Source organism: Pinus tabuliformis, chromosome Q, assembly GCF_031772625.1.
Source record: "Pinus tabuliformis cultivar Carrire ecotype Pingquan chromosome Q, CPIR1, whole genome shotgun sequence".
NCBI classification, from domain to species: domain Eukaryota; kingdom Viridiplantae; phylum Streptophyta; class Pinopsida; order Pinales; family Pinaceae; genus Pinus; species Pinus tabuliformis.
In genome coordinates, this window is record NC_142296.1 from 898,050,602 (window position 1) to 898,074,364 (window position 23,763).

At 35.3% G+C, this 23,763-nt stretch overlaps 1 protein-coding gene across 4 annotated transcripts; it reads right to left on the bottom strand.

The window, feature by feature from the left end:
- Positions 1–205: 205 nt before the first annotated feature.
- On the bottom strand, positions 206–4,629 carry LOC149222366 (PI-PLC X domain-containing protein At5g67130-like). Of its 4 annotated transcripts, XM_089385396.1 has the most exons (11): positions 4,518–4,629; positions 3,975–4,174; positions 3,756–3,826; positions 3,540–3,644; positions 3,268–3,390; positions 2,590–2,727; positions 2,389–2,487; positions 1,875–2,178; positions 1,572–1,792; positions 1,268–1,354; positions 206–849 (listed from the first exon to the last, which is right to left on the bottom strand). In XM_089385396.1, exons 4-11 carry the CDS (start codon positions 3,609–3,611, stop codon positions 655–657), a joined length of 1,239 nt encoding a protein of 412 aa, XP_089241522.1. In that variant the 5' UTR covers positions 3,612–3,644; positions 3,756–3,826; positions 3,975–4,174; positions 4,518–4,629; the 3' UTR covers positions 206–654. The 4 variants fall into 4 exon arrangements, with proteins under 4 accessions (XP_089241522.1, XP_089241523.1, XP_089241521.1 ...); XM_089385397.1 differs by lacking the exons at positions 3,756–3,826; positions 3,975–4,174 and having other exon boundaries at positions 3,540–3,568; positions 4,518–4,617; XM_089385395.1 differs by lacking the exons at positions 3,756–3,826; positions 3,975–4,174; positions 4,518–4,629 and having other exon boundaries at positions 3,540–3,736.
- Positions 4,630–23,763: the final 19,134 nt, after the last annotated feature.

Below are 23,763 nucleotides of genomic sequence, written 5' to 3' on the forward strand. Positions count from 1 at the left end.
GTCTTCTTTCCACATTACATCTAAAGTTAAAAGGTTATGTACTCATACACTGACTCACATAATCAAGACTACAGAGAGTTTTGAAAGTAACTGTAAACTTTTGCCAATAAGAAGTATATCCCAGTTGTCTAGAAAAGGATAGTTTTGAATGCCGGTGGTTGCCTTCTAACTGTCGAAGTCCAAACATTTAAAATTCACCCCTCTATTGATTCTTGACTGCAAATGCAATCACTTTGCTCGTTTCTTTGCTTAACATGAAAAGAATACAGAGACTTTTGTGAATATGCTTCCAGATATTCTGGACTTGTGTCCTAATGCTTTGACCTAGGACCAAGGGCATTGCAAGAATTACTGGATCATGTACAGTTTGGTATGAAAAGAACAGTCTACATTTTGGTGTTAAGCTTATAATTTTCTTCCTGGAAACAAATTTGACAGCAGCTGCCATAAGCATCTTTATCGTCATCTATGACTGGATCTATTGGATAAAGAATGGCCAACTGGCAGGGTCAGATCTGAACCTCCAAACTGCTAGCCGTTTTCTATTTGGTTGGAAAAGGGCGACAGCATCTACACAAAACTGGAAGTGTGAATTAATGGTTATTCACTCATGCAATGCTGCTATGGAAGAGGAGAAAACAAAAACAAGATGCATCAGAAAAAGGCCTGTGCCACCAAGGATGATAATATAACATAAGTGTACAAGGCCTGAAAACTGAAGAAATGGAAGAGAAAGATATGTGAAGACTGTGACGCCTGCAGAGGTTGCGAAGAGGTTGAGGAGCCACTTGTGGAAGAAGATTCAGAAGGAACTGGCACATTCCTGCACACTCCATTTGCTGCCCCTACCTGCAAGATCCAATTCATCTGTTTAAGACTTGAACCCTTAAGTTCACAATTTTAAACCAATTGAAGAAAAAAATTAAAATCAATTTACACAGTAACCTATAGGCACTTTATGAAGATTCTTGAGATTGGTTTTGACATTTTTCTAATTAAAATCAAAATAAGAATCTAAAAACTGCTCGTCTGAGCAGTTGAGTCCATGCCAATCTTACTGCGTTCAACAAATATTCAATTAAATATGTCAAATTTTACAATCTTTTGAAAGGAAATGGTTAGGCCAGAAAGCCGTTAATAATTAGGCGCTGCTTGAAATTGCCCTAGAATACAGCAATGTACTGAAAACTGAAAAAATGGCATCGAGACCCAGACAACATTTTCAGGAAAAGTAAGTGCTAGCTTCTTCCTTAACAGAGATTAAAACCTGGCAAGCTGCAACAGTATTGCATCCACATAGGGATCTACCATTGACTTTGTCTACTGCATCGAATACTCCTCCACCATCACTCCTCTGCAAGAGTCCAGTGTATGACAATTAACGCATGAATGATCTACAACAAAGTTTTGGACCTTAGTACATAGTTGTAGAAAAGCAAAAGATACTTCAAACCATCTTCTGTTCTAATACTGATATCCAGATAGTAGAAAGATTAACAGCAAGCAACAAGCATTTCAATTAAAATACCCGATTCTGGGTGTTCCGGCAATGCATCGAAATGTTACCATACCATGTAGAAGTTTACTGCAATGAAATTGGGAGCTTTCCCTGCTACATGATAACACACATTGAGCATCTGGATAAGTGCAGTGGAATGATCCTTGCAGCTTCCACTTTGATCGGGAATGGTAGGAAAGTAATTCATTAGAAACAGTACAGCTGCTTTTGAATTCAAGGCTACTGATTCTTCGCGATTTGAGCAGGAGCCTGGTTTGATGCCACCATCACCAGCTGCAGAATCTCATAGTGTGTTAGATGTTGATGTCAGGGCTGTATTCTTGAAAAAAATAGATACGCTTTGCTTGCTACTTACGTTCATTTTCAGTAATGTATCTCCACTGATAAGCAATGCCTTCTGTTGCTTCCTTTGAGGACATGGAAGTGAACACTACCAAACGCTGATTGTTGGCTACCATCTCTGTCACAGTTGGCCAATCTTCCCCATTCGTAGGCATTTTAGACATAGGGAACCAGTACTTTGCTAGCCCGGCGTCAGTAAACACCTTGGTAAGTCCTTTGGTGGCATGTACATAGTCCTCAATGAAGATTGTAACAATTTCTGTGGGATTTAAGGTTAAAAATGCTTCCACTTCTCTCAATGTATTGACCGCAGGTTCCTAACAAAAAGCAGGGATTGTTCATCAAACTTGCGCAAAAGAGAACTATTTCTTCATTTTCAAATTAAACTCTCCTATTTGCACCCCTATGTCTCTAAAGCCTTCAAGGGCCTGCATGATTCTGGTTGGAAAGGGAAAGCTGCGTATAAGCAAAAATTTGCCAATGAAAAGAGAAAAAAGGTTGCTTTTTTAAGATATAAAACATCTTACAAATGCTGTGAAGTTGTAGCATTGCCCTCCAAATGAATGGCAAAGCCAAACATCTCCCATGAAATCATACATGTCCAGCATCAATCCCCTCGCGCCATTCTGCACGGAAATCAAATAAAAACAACCGACCTAATCAACAATGCCACAAGGCATCAGAGAAGAGTCGACTTTCGTGGATTATTCGAATCGAATTTAACTTACATTCAGCTGATTTGTCACAGTGTCTTCTTGGTTATAGAATGTAACTCTTGCAGTTCCTGTATAGGATTGTTCCCCGATTATCGAAAAAGCATTGTGGGTTGTCAGCCATGTATATTTATTGAATGGTAAGCCATTAACCTTGCAAACATCAAACACTGTAAAAGTAAGAAATCGATATCAAATTTTCCGGTAAAACCAATCTTTTCTATCCCTAATTTGAAAACACAAAGCCGGGGGCTATTTAGAAATCTCTTCCAGTTTTTTTTTTCTAGCCAGCTATATTCTTAATTCCAAATATTGAACAGTTATCTTTGCAAAACTGTAATACCGTATCAGTCAAAGCTCTACAGCAAATTAATTTTTAATCCTAAGCCTCTAAAAACAACCTTGCAGAAACAAAACAAGGTAACACTGAGAATTCTAGCAGAACAGCCTTAACCCAAAAACACTCAAAAATTAACCTTGTAAAAGCAAAGTACTGAAATTCCCAGAATTATATTACAGATTTCTCTGCGAAACATTTTTTCAGTCCCAACCTATTTACTAACGAACTTTCTATTAGTAGGGCATTAGGCTTAGTGTGCCCCCCGTGAGATTTAATCATCAAAAACCCAGTGAAAGGTATTGTCTCTGCCCATTTCTAGGATAAAGGAAGCGACTTGTTATATATGAACTTACTATAGAAGTGACTCGTGTGGCTTGTCCTCTAACACAAACTGGTTGGTTCTGACCAACAGCCGGGCAAGTACTGCAATATAGACCAGATCCACAGTCTCCTGCAGTATAGCATGAGTCCAGAAGCTATTCACAACCAAAGCCACTGTTAGCATGCATAGTCGTCACATCTCAAAAAAATTCTGCATATTTCCATGCGAGTTTCTTCTGCGTTGATTCTATCTTTTCTACGCAACTAAAAGCCACTAAAAATCTTGCTGAAGAGATCCACGAACCTGGCAACCCCCGTTGGAGCAAGCCCTTGCTGTTATGAACAGTGCAAAAACCATGAGAAGAAAGGGCACCATAACTCGTAAAGACAGCCGAATTCCTACTTGAATCTTAAAAACAATACAACTATGATCAAAATCGCATCTAAAATACTCTGTAGTTTGCTTCACAAACCCAATAACAGGAAAAGTAGAGAAAAGATAGGACAGAAAAAGCAATACATCGGGCACAGCTACATTAAGTGTGGTCTGATGTGTAGGGCCCCATGATGCGCTTTCAAGTATACTTTTTGCTGTAAAAAAGGGGAATTATATTATATTGTCACAAACATCATATACTGTGTTATGGGTAATTCACACCGCCCACCTCATTTATTCTTACTCCTACCACGACAGTTTTCAAGATGCCCCCAACCTTCCTTTCCGCCCAACCAAACATACCTTCTTTTCCCTTTTTGCATGTCTGCACAAGTTATAATTTGGTTGCCGCCTTGTATCAAAGGCTTAAATGTCATAATCCACAAGCGTCCAACAACAGGGCTGACTGATGATCGAATAACCATCAATTTGGATGTGCTAAAGATAGTGATGGGTACCAGAATTGCAGAGACGGGGATGGAGCAGCAGCAAAAAATTCACGGCTGTTAAGTAACCAGGAAAATTTAGGGCAAATTAATGTCTGCCAAAAAAGTAGTGTGGGGCTAAAATAAATAAAAATACACAACTAAAACCCCTCGAAATGGAAACTTCTCACACGGATGGCTAAACGGATTTTAGGTCTGCAAGTCCAGGATTATGCAATCGAAAAATTAACTCTGAGAGGATAATATTAAAATCATAATACTGTCACTACCTAAATGCTCAGACTCAAACGAGGAAATGAGATCGGACAAGTGTACAGGTTCCTCGCGGGATAAGCTAAATGTTTTTTATTTAACACAGTTATGAAAATTGAAGTCGAAGTAGAATTGAACACCAGCTCACCTGATGACGTATGGTTCTCGCAACCGCAAACCATGGATTTATGATGATGGAGGAACCAGATGGTCAAATACCCAACTCTTCCACTGTGCGGTTATGTAATTCATTACTTGATCAGTTGTTCATTCACTCAACTAATGACTCCATCGCTGGTCACTTGTCCTTTTAGTACGGCTTAGTTAGTTATGCCATTATGAGGATTGGATTTTAATTAAAAGCTAATTTGGTGATACAGGGTTGTCGGTTAAAGATATTTTTTTGATGAAAAAGGTTATTGGTTCAATTTCTACTTAATTTTGATCCGTATCATTTCGAGATTTACATTATCCTGCTAACAAAAACAAAAAATACTTATTTGAAATCTATTGAAATTCACCTAACAAAATTTTGAAAACAGACTTCTGATTGTGAAAAACAACTCTGCAAATGCAAATGCTCTGGTTGGATGTTTAATTGAAATCACTTGATAATTCACCTAACAAAATTTTGAAAACGAGACTTCTGATCGTGGAAAACAACTCTGCATATGCTCTGGTGGGATGTTTATTTGAAATCACTTGATGTTCATCCACAGAAGGTAAAAAAAAAATAATGGCGAGGACACAAAATTTTGAAAACGAGACTTCTGATCATGGAAAACAACTCTGCATATGCTCTGGTGGGATGTTTATTTGAAATCACTTGCTGTTCATCCACAGAAGGTTAAAAAAAAAAATGGCGAGGACACAAAACAGCACTGCAAGTACTTTGGTGAGAGGTTTGAAATCACTTGATATTTACCCACATAACCCCCACCTAAAAAAACAGTCAGAGACAGAAAACAACACTTAATAAAATACTCTGGAGATATTTACCCACATAACCCCCACCTAAAAAAAACAGTCAGAGACAGAAAACAACACTTAATAAATACTCTGGTGGTGATAGAAAAGGACACTGGTCAAACTTAATGACAATATTTAGAAAAAACTAGCGAGAATTGAAAACAACACTTTTGCAAATATTCTGGAGGGAGGGAAAAGGAAACTTTCCAAACTCAGCAACAAAGATGAATATTTTTGACTCCCATCTGAGCTCGACTTCACTTCATATTTGTTAACAGCTAAAGGTTTAGGAATATCTTTGAATCTCGTCGCAGCTCGACTTGACTTCATATTTGTTAACGGCTAAAGGTTTAGGAATATCTTTGAATCTCATCTCAGCTCGACCTGACTTCATATTTGTTAACGGCTAAAGGTTTAGGAATATTTTTGAATCCCATCTCAGCTCGACTTCATATTTGTTAACAGCTAAAAGGTTAATGATAAAATATAAAATAAATGTATAGGCTTTTAGAATGTTTGAAGGCCATTGCAAGGTTCGTAGCGGATAGAATCTTTATTATGGTTATTTAGGTGGTGTTTTTAGTTATATGGATGGAGAAGTGGTTAGAACAGTCACCAAATAATATATAAAGGACATGTATTTCATTTCAATGGTAGTTGGTTATTATTTTATTATCATTTTTTAAATAGTATTTGTAAATAAAATATATATATATATATATATATATTTCATTAGTTATTATTTTATTATTATTATTTAAATAATGTCTGCCATTTGAAGGAGAAAATGGTTCGAATTATTTGTAAATGGAATATTATATTAGTGGAGAAGTGGTTAGAATAGTGATTAATAAAAATAACTAAACTTATAAATCACATTTTTAATGTCATTTTCATTTAAATAAAAATATAAATTATAATTTTTTCCATTTAAATAAGATATATATTATATATCTTCCTTTCTGATATATAAGATTTTAATTATAGTTAATTTGATATTATTTGAAGGAAATGAATTTAATAAATAAAAGTGAGGAGTATTTCTTGATTAATGAAGATTTAGTTTTCAAAACTATTAGTTTTATTTCAAATCTTCAATAAACTATAAAATTAAATTTGTTAGATTTCTGTGAGGCTTTCCTTGCATATTGATTGACAACATATGGAGAGCTAACAATACATATTTGTTTGAAAAGGACACTCCACCAAAGTTTTGTGTCGCAAAGGTCATTGTTCTTGCAAAAGATTAACAAATTCTAAGCCAATCCCTCAATGTGCTCCACATATGCCTGAGTTGGACTTTGGCATACCTTGGTGTTACTTCAATGGAGCTAACCAAGGTCTTCCACCCATATGTGTTGTTGATGTAGTCATATACATTTCAATCAAACACATTTCTTACATGTAGATTTTCCCTGGGCAGAGGATCGAACAACAAAGCAAAATTCATCACCCTTTGGTTTCTTCTCAAATTGTCAGGAAGAAAAACATATCTAGGATTCAAGTGCTTGGCAACTCAAAATTCGTTATTGATATGGCGAATAGAAGAGTCATTGTTCACAACATGAGATTAAGGCCATTATTATAGGATATACAACAGGTTGAAAATTATTTCGAATGGATTTCTTATAACCAAATATTGTGTGAACTAAATGAAGAAGTGGATGTGCTTTCTAAAGAAGCGCTCAAACTTTCATTAGGTTGTGTTTGAATATACAAATTCAACAAAGGGGTGGAAGTTGATCAATGGAGATAAAGCTCTAACCTTTGCACATATTTATTTTCCACTTGTTCAAGTTAGAGATGTAATAATAAAGTTGTAATAAGATAGATAAATTTTTAGATGTAGAAAAAGAATGTGAAAGGAATGACATAAAAATGAAAGTTGTTGCGATATTATATCTGACACTTCTTTGAGAGATTGAAAGAATGACCCATATATATATATATATAGAGAGAGAGAGAGAGAGAGAGAGAGATCGTTTTCCTAACCACTTCTTTATTAAGATGAAGTGTGGAGCAGTTGCTTTGTGTGGGTTTAGTTTTCATCATGCCTCAAGTCCAAACTTTATACAAACGGGTTGAGGGTGGGAACCACTTATAGGATAAGTTCAAGCTTCATACAAAAGGGCTCAGGGTGAGGACCACATATGGGGGACCTCATAAAAATCTCCATTGAAAGCATGGTTATGACTAGGTATCTTATCTTATGTATATAATATTAAAAATATTATTACATCAAAATTTAAGGGGAAATTGTGGGGTGATGAAACATTAGAGAGGAAAATGAAACTAAGAAATTATAAGGAGGTGATTAAATCAAATCTTGAAAATCAAAAGTATCTCTATGTCTTAACTGGTGTAGGATAAAAATATTGCTAAAATAAAAACAAAATTCTCATGTGTTCCATATTGGAAATGGGTGTTGGTAAATTCTCAAAACATCATGGGATAAAAGAATATCTCACCTTTGTGACACTAAGAGGGTCGAAGATGAAAACCATTGTCTAGCTTATAATCACATTAGAACCAAATTTCAAAATATTTGTCACACTACCAATCTTTTTGACCATTTACTCAACCAAATTATGATGATCTTGGAATGCTTATCTAAAATTTTAAAGAATTATACGTAATCTCTTACCTTCTTAAGATCTGATAAACCACATTCAGTCTTCTTGATATTATCATGATCTTAAAATACTTTTCTAAAATTCTAAATAATTAAATTCAATCTCTTACTTTATTGAAAACCACATTGAGTTTTAATGAACATTAATCATCATCATCATCATCATATATATATATATATATATATATATATATATATATATTACAAAATCCATTTTAAACTAAATATTAAAAAAAATCAAGGTTTTTAAATATCAAATTTCCTACCTTTCATGTATCAAAAATTTAAATACTCAATAAATTTGTTTTTTATTTTTTATTTTTTTATTATATAATGTAATGCTATGCAATCATTAATATATTTAAGAAAAAAATAACATTAAAATAATATAATTATTTTAAAATTAATTTTAATTTATTAATATTTAAAAAATAATAATGATTAAATTATTTATGTTTTTTATTTTTTTATATAATTTTCTTATTATATAAAATTACTTTCATTTTAATTTTATAGAATTAACCAAAAAAATTTAATTAATTAAATTAATATTAACAATAAAAAAATCTAACTAGGATAGTTCAATTATCCAATGCCTTAATAATAAAGTGTTGTGAGTCAACTAACCCAAAAAAAATTCAAACTTTTATATAAAATGCAGTGAAAATACCATTAACATTTTTTAATATTATTTTGTAAATTAACTATCATATTTTCCGAAACCAACTTTTTGTTTTGTTACCCAGCAGAGCATGCTATTTTATTTTATTTTTCTTAATGTTTTGTCTTATCTTCAACCTCACCTCATATTTTTTTAATTTCTAATTTCTATTTCAATTTAATTAAGTTAGTGTTTTAAATAAATAATATTACTGCAAGAAATTAAATAAAACTTAAGAAAATAAAGTAATATTATAAGTAAAATGAAAATTTCCACGAATAAAATTTGTATAATTTTATTTATTTAATATTTTTTAACTTAAATTTTATTAAATAAAAATAATTCTATTTAAATGTTTATAATATTTATATAAATTAAAATTAATGTGTTTTAATATTATTATTCTTTTAAGATTAATTTGCATTACTTCAAAATATTAAATTACATTATTCGTTTCATCGTTAATAAACACAGTGCACAACAATACATTCATTACCTCTTTGTTCTTACTTCCTAACTCATACATTATTTCTTTCGTGAATAATGATTTTAGGAATTATAATCATGGATCTCTCCATCCTTTTTCTTGCGGAAATCTATTTACTAAGAAAGTTTTTTATAAACCAATGAACATGGTACAATAATATTGTTTTTTAGTCAAATTCAATTTTAGGGGTTCTCTATTTATAAGTGCTTCTATTGAAAATGTGAAGTTGGGTTACATTTTTTGTTTTTTAGAAAAAAATATCATTTTTAAAGTTCAAGCCAAAGCAATTTTTTGTTTAGAATTTCATTTTATTAAAAAAAAATTATCATAAATTTTATTAGCTTTTTATTGCTTATTTTTTAGAATTTTTTAATTCACATTTGATATGTCAATTTAGCAATTATTTAATTGTGTTTTTTTTAAATCAAGGAACTCATAAAAAGTTATGTTTTTTGGCACTACTGTATTCTTTGTTAACTTGACGTTTTTGAAAAAAAAATGTGTTCCAACAATCTAGACATACTCTACTTCGATGTGGTTATATTTACGAAACCAACTAATGCACATCATAATTACTAGAATTTTTTGAATTGAACCATAATTACTAGAATTGTTTGAATTGAACCAATATGAAAAAACTGCAGATTTTGAAGATGTTTAACACGACGTCATGTTTTTTAACCATATTAATTAAAAAATAAAAATCTAAAAATTACCCATTAAAGAAGACCAATGTCATGCACCATAAATTTTTCATATTTTTTTACAGTGTATTTCTGAAGATACAAATTTTTTATTTCACTGAATCATAATGACCTTCAGAAAATTTTTGCATACATTTTATTAGAAAATTAATTAAAATTAGCAAATATTTATCAAATTCCATAAAATTTATATCTGTTGAAAGTAGATTCAATTTTGCAAATGATGGTATTGGTTCTGAAAGTAAATTCACCATATTTGATAGAGTTTAACCATTCTGAAGTTGAAGAAAGCTGATTAGAGCCAAGTTGTTGCAGAGCTGCAAGTTTTCGGCCGTACAAAGTAGCTCAATCGAAAAAAAAATAAAAAATAAAAAAAATATAAATATAAATAAATAAATTTGGCCGAATTTTTGTTTGCCGCAAATGGACGTTAAAATGATCGATAAATTTTTTCGGCCGAAAAAACTATCCATATTTTCTGTCGGCCACAAAATTAAAATGGTGCGACCCTCCGAAAAAACTCTTTCAGCCACCAGGATAATTTTGATTTTCAAGATTTGGATTGATCAACTATTTATAATATCTTAGTTTTCTTTTTCCCTCTAACTATTTATTACCCAACAATTTCTCCTTAAATTTTGATATAATAGTTGTTTTAATATTATCCTTATTCTGCAAATTGATCTCCTCATTTATCCCATAATGGTCTAACCGAGATTGGGCATCCTTATGTCATCCTTGCTTGAGTTGAAGGTGGTGGTTTTGGCTAGAGTTATAAGAAAACTTAAGAAACTTCTTGTCTTCCAAGTTGTTTAACTTCTTCTTATATATTAGATACCTAATCATAGTCATGCTTTCAATGGGGGAAAGCTTGCTTCAATTAGAAGCATAGGATGGGGATATTTCCTTTAATTTTGAGATTGTAGGTTTTAAATTGCTTTTGGAACTACTCTATCTTCCTCCACAACTCTCTGGAGATACTTCAACTCCAAACCTCAAAAGTATATAAAATAATAGAAGTCACAAGAGTCTTAAAGAGGAGTTTTGTTTAATCCTATATCAAAGATTTGTTGAGTTACAATTGTTTTCAAACCTATATTAAAATTTCCATACTCTAATAATCGTGTGATGGATATTATTTCCAAGATATTTATATGAAGAAACTTCCTTTAGTGTTGCCATATATGAAAAGCAACCATACATAATAAATATAAATTTGTATTTAGATTACATTTAGATTGTTTTTCATCTATTACACTAATGCATATTTTTTATTTTATTTCCCAAGGAAAGAAATCATCCTCCATTTCATCCTAAAGACTAAGGTATACTCACTTAAGGATTCACAAGGCTCGAAATAAATATAATAATATTCATAAGCACGAAGCCATTACAACAACAAGGCATTATAGCTCATCATGTCATTAACGAGGATGTGAACCTGGGTTGAAAAAATAAAAACCATTTTGCCCAACCACTCAAGATAACCCCAATTGACAAAATTTTGGGGCATTGGGGACCACTCGAGGAAAGGAATAGAACCCCCTATCATCCAAAAGGCAAGAGAGCGGTTGTTGGTACTTGGTCCCTGTCATGTCATCAAACAACCACCAACTATATCAATCTTGTATGAAGAATTCTTATCTCTGACCAGCCCAAATCTGTGACTTTATGAATGCTCTTGTAAGAATGTTATGTGTTGGACCCCCTCATGCCATGAAATAACTAGGTAGCTAATATGATCGTAACGCCAACTCCACAATAACTCACTTCACTGAAACATCATGTGAACACCATTACATGTCTCCATGTCATCTGAACATATCCACACATATCATATCTACTCATCAATAAGTACCCATTCTAGCCACTCCACATCTCATGGGATTCGTCACCCTAAGAAACTGACAACAAGCTATCTCCAAGATACTGATAAAGAAGATGAAGTGAGGTAGCCTCAAGGACTACTTCTCCACACTCCAACTCTACCTCCTGAAGATGTACCTTGCTCTCTCAAACATGCTCTAATCAATCTTGGAAATTGTCCTCTTACTCTTAGAATGAACCCTCCATAGTTGGCTGCAATGTACCCCGACAAAGGGGGATAGGAACCCATCTTACCCTCACTCTCCTCAATTAATCTCTCTGACTCTAGATCCTCAGGCAAACCTCCTGCAGTGCTACACCAAGGATTATCATACTAAACCTCATCTTAGACTGCAAACAATATCCCTTTGGCTCGATCATCATCAACATCAAGGTGATCCTCAATCAGCTCACCCTCTTCATCAAATATGTCAACAAATTCAACATACTTAAATACCAAAGTATCAACATCATCCATCTCGAGTCTCCTAGCAAGACTCAAAACCTTCTTTGTTAACTCAGTCATCACCTCTATCTATCATAGAATAGTAGAATCCACATGATCCAACCTCATAATCTCATCAACATGTTGCCTCTCCTCCACATGAATGATTGTCATCCTTGCATAACCATATAAAATGACCTATACAATCAGAACAATCATAGGCTCCACTCCTAAAAGAATGAACAATTTCTCTAAATGTGGTACTAACACACCTCTCTCTCCAATGAGAAACTCTTGTCCCAATACAACATCATAATCATCCAATTGAATAATGGTGAAGTCAAGCTTCCCACTCCAACATCTAATCTTCACTTGGACATCTTTGATCATCCCAATGGGTCTCTTATCCTTAAAATTCACTACCTTGAAGGACATATGGAAAATAATTTTCCACATACCCAATCTCCTCACTACATCCTCCTTCAAGAAGTTATGAGAAGCACCACTATCTATCAAAGAAATATGTTGACTCCCACCTACACATGTACTCATAATTCAACGAGTTCCTGCTCTGATCATGCTTTGGAGTAACGTCCTTTGATGAAGCCACGCTCAAAATGTGTATCACTCCTACAAATGGCTTCTTTGCCTGCTGCAACACGGATACTTTCTCCTTCCACAGAAAATTCTTCACCATATGATCTTCTCTACATACCAACATGAATAGACTTCTTCTCTTTCCCCAGATTGCTCTGCTTTGGTCCATCTTCCTTTGAAGGCTTCCCTTTTCCTTTTTCCTTCTTCTTCTTTCCTTTATGGCAGTGGTGGTATTTCCCTTCTGACTTCCCATTTGCATAGAAATCTAAGAGCTTATCTATTGCGGCAATAGATTCTGCAAGCATATGAACATTTTGCCTTCTCACTTGTATATGTGTTTATGGATGCAAACCTACCATGAAGTTAAAGAACCTATCTCCATCTGACATATCCTTAATCTCCTACATGAGTCCCAAATACTCATGTATGTAGCTCTATATGCTACCACTATGCTTCAAACTCCTTAGCTTAATCCTTTCATTCCAAGTCAAACACTCGATCCAAACTGCATGTACAAGGCTTCCTTCATCTCTGCCTATGTAGTGATGTTATCCTGGATGCGACCAACAACAATCTATTTTTCCCTATTCCTCCACCACAACTTCAGATTCTTTGTCAAATATGTAGCAGCAATTCTCACCTTGTCCTCCTCTAGGCATGTACCTAGATGTCCAAGATATTGCTCCACATCCCAACAAAAATTTCCAATCACTTTCACACATCAAGTACCATCATACATCTATAGTTCATTTGCCTTCATCTTCACCTAAGCACCAAATGAACCTTGTCCTACTTCTTTCTTCAACACAACAATCATCTCTGACTTATCATGGATCAAAGATACAAGTTCACTAGCCTGCACCTCCAACTAATCCATTCTTCTTCCATCAATCTTAACCTTATTAAGTACCTAATGAATCAAATCAAATAGGGGAGAACCATTGCTCTCAAATTGCATACCTATCCTCTCAGCCTCCATTGATTTAAGTCGTCCTCAAATCACCTATCACGTCAGGAACATTGTATAAAACTACCAACAAACAACTCCAATACCAATTCATGTTTGAAGGTAGTGGACTTCGCTCTGATACCACAGTCACATTAGGGACAATGTGGTGAAGAGCACCAAATTGTCTTCACTTAGACTCTGATACCAACTTTGATTTTAGTGGATGTTAGTTATCATTAACATTATCTTAATGTTATCATATAACTTATATTTCTATTACATCTTTGTAATCCTACCACTAATATCGAAAGTTTATAACCACCAGTCTAGATCCATCTTGACTTTGGATCTATCAAGTGCTCAGAGGGATCAAACCTCTCAAGGTGCAACCATCTTTTTTGAGTGCAAAACTTGAGGAAAGGTTTGCACCTCGAGAAATTTGATCCCTCTCAACACTTGATAGATCCAGAGTTAAGATGGATCTAGGTTGGTTTATATTATTTCACAGTCTTATTGGAATGTTGTTAATATAATCTAAAATAAAGTTTTGCATATAAAAAAAATTTCATGATTTAATTATAAATAGATTTATAATTTACTATAAATAAATTAAACCTACAATTTTAAAATAAATTATTTACTATGATTTTAATAAAAAAAATATTTCAATAAATTATTATAATTTAATATAAAAATATAGAACTTTTAAATAAGATATAATAATATAAAAATAAAATAATAACCAAAATAAATTTAACTTCGACGTAAATTTGACAACCCCAAATACACACATATATAATATAATATATTTTAAAACTCATTTAATAATATACATCAAATAATTTTATAACAACTTAAATATGTTTTTTTAATATTAAATGAAAGAATTTGTTAAGTCTAAATTTATCATTTATATTTGTCTTAAAAAAAGATAAGTAGTCATTAGAGAAAGAAATAATTTATGTTTTTATTAAAAACCTACTTAGTTCAGATACTATGGACAGAATGAGAGTTTTAGAAACTTAGCCGTGGAGAGCTCTACGTGCGCGAGAGGAGCAGACACAGCGAGATATTGCGCGCAGCTCTAATGCCATGGCCCCAGGAGGGGGCCGCAAACTGGATCCTCCCCTTCCACCTGAGCTAACTGTGTTCCGGGAACTGGTAGCGGCAAGCAACCGAAAAACTAGCAGAAGTTTGTCAAAAGAATGGAATCCATCCCCACAGTTGCTCTGCCGACTGAAGAACCCTGTAAAGCGGTGTTAAATCTAGCAGAAAGAGGGATTATTGGACAGTTCATTGGGCTGTGGCCCTCGCCTTAAGCTGTAGATGCCTGGGTGCAAAGGAACTGACGATCCCTTGTCAACGAAGGAATCAAAAGCCACTTCATCGACAAAGGCTTCTTTATATTTATATTTGAAGTGATAGAAGACAGGAAGCTCATGTTCAGAAATGGCTCGTATTTCATGGGGCCTCAAGATTTGTACCTGAATCAATGGACTCCAGACTTCGATCCGACACATGATGTGCCCTCACATGTCCCTGTTTGGGTGCGCTTGTCTCATTTACCCCTACATTGTTGGAACCCCAAATCCTTAGAAACCATAGGCAATAAACTTGGAAAATACATCGATCGAGTAGAAAGGAGGGACCAGTACTCTTGTGCGAGAATTTGTGTAGAAGTTGTCATGGAGGAAGGCTTCCCTGAAGCAATCAAACTCACGGTGGCTGACTGGTCTTGTAGAAATTTTGAATAATATGACACATATTCACAGAGATTATCCTGATTATACACTTATAAGCGGAACATGCATAATACATAACCTCCTCTACGTTGAACATCAATTTACAGAAGCAGAAACATTCACAGGCGTACATAGAAGCATCAATCACACATATCAACACAGTATTTTCCCGGGGAAAGCATCTCGCTAAAAACCCCAACTATTTGTATATTATATTGATTGAATCATGTAACATTACAAAGTACAATGCTTATCACAAGCAATCCAGTACCAGCTCCACCTGTTACACACAATACATCTCAGATCTGATCTCCAAATCTATTCCACTGCTTGCCTGCCTCCACAGCTCAATACCTGCTCGAGAATTGATGAGAATGGCTTACCAAACTCGTATTTGACCCGCAAATAATCACTCACACTCTGTTGGACGTGAGCACAGGCTACAATTCTTGATATTGGCCAATTCATTGGCATACTCAATCCCTCTGATTGTGCAAATCATCATGCACAACTATAGTCACAACTGATAGCAATCTGATGCTCTAACACCTATCCCTGCTGAACTGAACATGCACTGACATGCAACTAAGTTAACTGATGTATTCTATAGTTGCATTATGAGTTAATAACTTGTGAATTAATTAATAACTAATTCACCCAACTCATCTCTAGTCTATTGATCAGTTAGACTAAATACAACTAGTTTAACAAGGCTAAACTGAACACAACTCCATCAACTGCACCTCCAGTCCACTAAACTCAACTCACTTGAGTTCTAACTGAAGTCCTGCATGCAAATATTAGTCATCCCATAGGTAACCACGTATTTCCCTCTGGGATCTGCATGTACCACATATGTAGCTCATCCTGAAGTGCTCCAAGAGAATAAGATCAAGTTTATAGTCCAAATATTATTATGAGACAATAATATTTGAATTTTCTATTTTTGACAGCCAGTCTAAAAATAGACTTTGATCACTCACACTGTGATCACTCACACTGTGACACCCACACTGTGATCACTCATACTGTGGTCACCCACACTGTGATCACCCCTGCTGGGATCAAAAATAGAACTTGCGCCATAATTTGCCTGCGGGCCCACTTAGTGAAGGCGACTCTTTTCACTAAGCTCCATCATCATGTTGCATTCTCAACAAGCATTTCTTGTTGCACACTTTTCAACAAGTCTCACATCCAAGTGTTAGATTATGAGAAACTCCCATTTAAATGCCGACATTGCCATGGCTATGGGCACTTTTCCAGGCATTGTAAAAAGAAATCAGAGGAGGGGGCCGAGAATGCGAAAGGAGATCAATGGACTCAGGTCCAGAAACCAGGAACAACTAAGCAGAACAACAGAAACAAAGGGAAAGGAGTGTCCACGGGGAGTGGTGCTCCTCCCATAGTCCAAGCGGAGGGGAGCACAGTCCCTCCAAGAGCCGACATACCCACCAATCCCTTTGATATACTCAGTACACCAGAAAAACACCCAGATCTAGCAGATAAAGAGGCTGAACAGCAAGCTATCATCATGGAAGAAGACAAAAGGCAGGAGGAAACAATCCCTCTCCAAACTGGAATCCCAAAGGTGTCTCCAGCTCCCCGACCTATGCAAATATGACAAGGAATAAGACTCTAGAGATCTCAGGATCCTTGGAAGATGAGACAACTGAGAGGCCTTCAAAAAGAGTGGGGAGGAAATCTCACAGAGAGGCCAGAGAAGAAGAGGCGGAGAGATAAAAAAATGCAAGGTAGCCAGCCCACGATTGAGTTGTCCATCGGCAAAAATAATAGAACCAGGCCTCCCAAGGGAGGTACTGCCCCTCCCTCTTGTTGGGTCTAAAATGCGGATGCAAATTAGAGTTTCATTTACTATCAATCCGGGTAAGTAAACTTCAAGGATCATCCAATATATATGGACTTTGAGACAAACTAAACTAAGCTAGGTGAAGAAATGCCAAAGCTCCCTTACATGAGGTCTTTCATTGGGATCTCCAACACCTATTTAGTCATTTAACAAAATGAAATCTAAAGACATTGTGACAATTGTAAGAAATATTAAAGCTCCCTTACAGGAGACTGCTCATTAATATTTCTAATCATCTAAATCAACAAACTATTTAAACTAGTGAAATTAAACATTAAATAACAAATCAGATTCATTCAAAGAAACATTAATACTTTCTTATGAAATATCATTCGTTAATATTTCAAACATATGAACCTAATGAAATTTACAAACAAACATAAAATGAAAGCTTACCAAAACAAAAGTGTACTTACTAGACAATGGGGCCCTTCCAAGGATTCACAAGCACATCAAAAGAGAATTCAAGTGTAGAAGATCAAAGAAGCTCCATTTTATTTATCTTCAATTGCAAATTGCAATTACAAGTTCTACATTCCAAAAGGTTCTAAAATCTCCATTACAATGATTCCAAATTCTAACTTCTCCTTACAAACTTATAAGATCCTAAGGTACTAAATTCTAACTTCTCAATTCTAAATTCTAAATTCCAAAGTTACAAATGAAGGAGATAACACTCCTATTTATACAAAAGTTATGATAACAAACTCATAAATGTGGATCCACTATTCCCTCTTCAAATCCACATATCTCTCAACCAATGGTGACACATAACCCTATCCTCCATGATCTTCTCCATGAGGTTCATGATCTTTTCCATGAGGTTCATGATCTCCTCAAATTCGAATTTGAATATAGAGTGCCACATAAGGGTGCCTTAGAAGCTTCCTTTGTACCTACACATGTCAACAAACTCATTCTAATTGTTAGGTATAAGTATATGGATATTATTTTCTAAAGTTTAACCACAAATTCTCTTAAAAATACTAAGAATTAATAATATTTTGGAAAACACAAAGGTAACCCATATAATGATGAAAGTGAAGCGGATGTGATGACATGGTGGTGGAATAGAGGTGAGAAAATGTGTGAATGGAGAGAAAGTGGATGTTGAATGGAGTGAAAGTAGATGAATTTTAAGGATAATTCTTAGGCCCAACATACCCCCAAACTGAAGGTATTGCATGTCCTCATGCAATCTATTACATTACTTTTGATACTTGAGCTTTGGCTTAAACTTTGCATGATATTATTTACTTAACTTTTGCAAAGTGTGTTTGTTGAATTGCAACTTGGTTGGTTCTTGTGTTTCAACCGTATTTTGTTTGTTGCATTCAAATTCAATGTATGATCTTTGCATAATGATAATGTGATTTTTATTGCAAAGTATTTTTGTTGGAATGCATCATGGTTGGTTCTTGTGTAACAACCATGATTGTGTTGCATCCAATTAGCTTTTAAGTACTTTTTACAAAGCCATTTATATGCTCATGTAATAGTGAATATATTTTGAAGGTATGTGGGTTTTAGAATGTGATATATGAATGTGATAAAGTATGTAAATGTATCCCCCCCGCAAACTGATGGTTTTGGCAATTTTGTGAAATGAGGAAAGGAAGTTTTTTTTCCAAAAATTATCATTCTAGCTTTCAAGGAATTAAATGGTTAAAAGTTAGAAAATATCATACCTCAACTTACCCTTTCAAAAATGGATGAGAGTTGTGCATGTGTGGCTGCAAAATTCTGATCATAGTCTTCTTTACTTGGTTGTGAAAATGGTGGATGAAGTCGAAAAAGTGAATCTTTTATTGTTGCTGCATCTGCTGCTAGATCTTTTGTTGAATGTTTGGAATCTACTGCTGAATGCGGCTGGAAATGTATAAGGCTTGGAAGGTATACAAAATTTAGAATTTACACTTCCCCCCAGCCTTATTTATTGACTTGTCCTCAAGTCATTTACATCAAAAACTGAAAAGTAATGAATGTAATTCTACTTCCTCTGCTACAAAATGATTGGTCTTCAAGTCTTCAACGCTCTTTGGCACAATTCTTGTCATGTGAATAAATGTTTCGGTGTCGAACATAACAAGAAATTGTTAACTTAGTGTCCATTGATGGATGCCACTAGTCAACATGAAATCTCCCATCTTTGATGTGGATGAGAGTCAAGATGCCCTGAACACATCTTTCTAAGTATGAATGAATTTGTTGTTGTCGAATACTTAGAAGATCCGATGAACAAGGGACATTGATGTATTCCCTTTGTTTATTGGCATGATAGCTTTCCCTTAAGGCATGCAAGCTTCAAGGTGTTTTTATAAAAATATTTAGACTCAAGGACTATGGACTCAATGGTGTATGGAAGCAAGGTTTTATTTGCAAGTGTAGGAAAAAGGAAACTGACAATGAATATGTAAAGTGGATCAAAAATCTTGTAGATGAGCTTCGTTGGTTTTATTGGTGGGTTAGGATTGAAGAAAATGTAATGAAGTGTATGTGGGTAATGGGAAATGGATAATGACTCTTGCTAGGAAAAGTGAATTATGGCATGCAAAATCTCAAAAATAGCAAATATGCTCATTAATTTTGGAATTTCTGCTAAAATAGCTGAGTTTGACCAGCATTGACCAGCCACCTGTAGACATCGAATTCAAGTGTGGATAGGTATTTCACCATCCTTTTACATTTAGGAACAAACCCTAGCTCTTCGAATTTGCTAATTTGTCATGTAACATGTCAAACCATTAAGCTATTACAGGAAGTTGCAAGAACTTGTAATTTTCTGTAAATTTCATTTATGTTCATGGACTTGTTCTTTATAATTTCTTATGAAATTAGTCTTTTGAAGACCAATTGTGTGCACAATTAGTTTCCTTAATGATCAGTTGATCATCTGAAATCTACAAAAAAAAAAAAAAAACTTGGCATAAAGAACATAAGTGTCTTCAAGAAGAAATGGCCATTCCCTTCCTGATTCTTACGCAAAAATTGTATGCCAAAATGAAACAGATTAAGGAAAATCAAAAGCGTAATTTTAGTCCATTTCATGATGTTTATAACAGTCCATTTTTAATAAATAGCCATGAAAAATAAATTACTTCCCGTTTGTGTCAGATGGCTCATGGAATGTGCATGGCAAAAAGCTTGGCATTATATATTTGTTGTCTCCTGCAGATTAGTTCATTACATAAAAGCATAGAACAAAAATAAAAGCATAGATTTTAATGCCAACTCTAAATTTTGAAAATCCCTGTGAGAAAAGTGTTGGGCTAAATCTTGCTTTCATTGAAATGTTGTGTGATATACCCTTTGGAATATGCACTTTTCATCATGGATGTTTGATATACAAGCTGGAATGGGAGCCACGAATAAGATCAACAACATTGTATGGCTCACATTGGAAAAAGCCCTTGGATTTTCTCAAAAACATCTTGTTTGAGACAGTAAAATATAGGGTACTTTGGCACAACCTACACAAAAATTTGCTGCAAATTATATTTGTTATGAAGTTGCCATAGGCCCCTAGATTTTAACCCCTGATAATTGAGAAAATTGTCGAGGAATAACTGTGATTCTATTTATTTGCTACGCTAAACCGTTCTATGAATTGCAAATCTGATACTCAGGTTTTTGTTTCAGCAAATCGCTCATATTCATCAAATACCGATGCAAGGCACCAATTGTGCATTTTACGTAAACATCCTACCAAACAACTTGTAGGGCGTTGCACAAAATCAAATTGTTAGCATGCCCTAAGTTTTGGAAAGAATATTATCAAATAGGAAAATGAACATGCTCTTATGCTCTTATGCAGCCACACATGTTATTGATGCACATTATCAATGGTAGTCGAAAGCAAAAGAGAGAAAGGTCTATTGGCTAATGCAGTTATATACACCTTCCCTGTTTTGCAATGAATTAATAGAGGATGGTTTCTTATATCAAGTAAAATCTTCAATGCATCGCATATGTCATCCACAGATATATCCATTTTAGGCTCCTGGAAAGTAGAAAGATAAGTTTGAAAAAAAAACAAAAAAATAAAAAAACTTAATGCGATTAGTCTCTTGGAATTGCAGAGGACTGGGGAATCCCTTGAAGCAGTCAAGAACCTATTAAAATCAAAATTTCCCGAGATCCTCATGCTCCAAGAGACTAAAATAGAAGGGGAAGCCCTTCTAGAACTCAACAAAGTAAAATGGAAAACAAAATACGGAAAAGCAGTAAGTGCAAGGGGTACATGCGGTGGGCTTGCCACTCTCTAGGAGGAAGACAAGTTTCAACTTGAGAGCTCCTTTCAGACGCAATACTAGATTTACACCAAACTCCGACACCTTCCTAGTAAGATTATCTTTGCTCTCTTTAATCTTTACATACATGTCCTCTATGCAAAAAAGAAAGACTGTTGGCAAACCCTGACTGACTTCCTTGAAGCTTACTCCCTCAAGAATATAATTCTAGTAGGAGACTTCAATCTAATCCTTGACCCAAAGGAAAAAAGAGGAGGAATCAGTAGCAGGGACCACTTCCTTCCCTTCGTGGAAGACCTAATTCAACAATGGGATCTACTAGACTTTAAGCCAAAAACAGGGCTTTACACATGGACAAATAACAGAGTTGGGGCGGAGCACATTTCAGCTCGGTTGGACAGATTCCTACTCCAGAGCACCTTCCTCTCCAAAAAGAAGATCATCTCCACAAAAATTCTGCCAAAGCTGACTTCAGATCATAAACCCATTCTTCTTCTGTTGGAAGAAGAGGAAAATTTGGGGCCAATCCCCTTCCGGTTCAGCCCTCTCTAGGCAGACAGAGAAGGGTTTATGGATACAGTCAAGAAGGCCTGGTCCATCCATGTTCTTGGATCGCCTAGCTATGTGTGGGAGAAAAAGCTAAAGGCCACCAAAACAACCTTGAAAGAATGGACAAAAAAGCCCACAGACTCCCCCATTAGTCATAGAAAATAGAATACAAAGCAACTGCTTGATTTGCAAAGGGGCCTAGAGCTGCAAGACATCACCTGCTCAGAAATTCAGTTCGAGAAAGAACTCCAACTCAACACTCTTTGATCATTCAGAGAGGAGGAAGAATCCTTGGGACTCAAATCTCACAATCTTTAGGTTGTGTCTGTAGACAAAAATTCAGCCTTCTTTCACAAGCAAATCTGAACTCGACTTTCTAGAAACCACATTGCTGAAATCACCTCACCGGATGGGGCTGTTCTCAAAGGCACAACTCTGATAAAAGAGGCTGCAACCTCTCACTTCCAGCAGTTGTACAAAGAAGAAGGTGCGGATGATGATGAGGAATCACAAGACTTCCTCAAGCACGTTCCAAGACTAGTTAACGAGGAGGATAACTCAATACTCCTGAAGCCCTTCACTGAAGACGAAATCAACAATGTCATATGGAAGATGGAACCAGAAAAAGCTCCAGGACCTGATGGGTTCTCCATCCACTTTTATAGAATCTGCTGGGACACCATCAAGGCTGATTTGTACCGAATGATCAAAGGCTTCCTCCAAAAATCCAAAATGGGAGGAAGCACAAACTCCACTTTCCTAGCTCTAATCCCTAAAGAAGCGAACCCGGTGGCGTTCGACCGCTTCAGGCCAATCTCGCTATGTAATGCATCCTACAAAATACTCACCAAGTTACTTGCAAATAGAATAAAGCCGCTACTGGAAAAACTCATCTCTCCCAACCAAGGTGGATTTGTCAAAGGCAGGCATATCCTAGACAATGTGATACTTGTGCAGGAAATCATCCATTCCAGCCATCAACGCAAAGAGCAAGGTATGCTTATTAAGCTGGACATGGCGAACACCTTTGACCGAGTAAGGCACTCTTTCCTCCTCCAAGTTCTTTTTGCATTTGGTTTCAGTCCTGATTTTATAAAATTGATTAAAGCATGTATTGGAGAACCTTGGATATCTCCTCTAGTAAATGGCAGGCTGGAAAACTACTTCAAAGCTTCGAGGGGAATTAAGAAAGGCTGCCTACTGTCCCCCTTCCTATAAATTATGATGGTAGATTCCCTGAGCCGAAATCTTACAACAGAGAAGCTCAATGGGTCACTTCCAGGTATCAAGGCGATAAATGGAACAACACCAATTAATCATGCCTTGTTTGCAGATGACTCTATCCTTATGGGAGGAGCCTCCATTAAAATTGCTAGGGCCTTCAATGAAGTAATCCAAAGCTTCTGCAGAGTCTCTAGAGCTATGGTCAACAAGAGGAAAAGTGATGTGTATGGTTGGGCAGTAGACCAACAAACTATTCTCAGGATTTCCCAAGCCTTGGGCTTCACAGGCTACGTCTCTTGGGATAAATTCAAGTACCTAGGCATGCCTTTAACATTTGGAACCAGCAAGGCCCCTCATTGGATGGAAATTATCAGCAAAATCAAGGCAAAAATGACTGCATGGGGCGGGTAGTGGCTTACCATAGCCGGGAAGCTCATTCTTGTTAAATT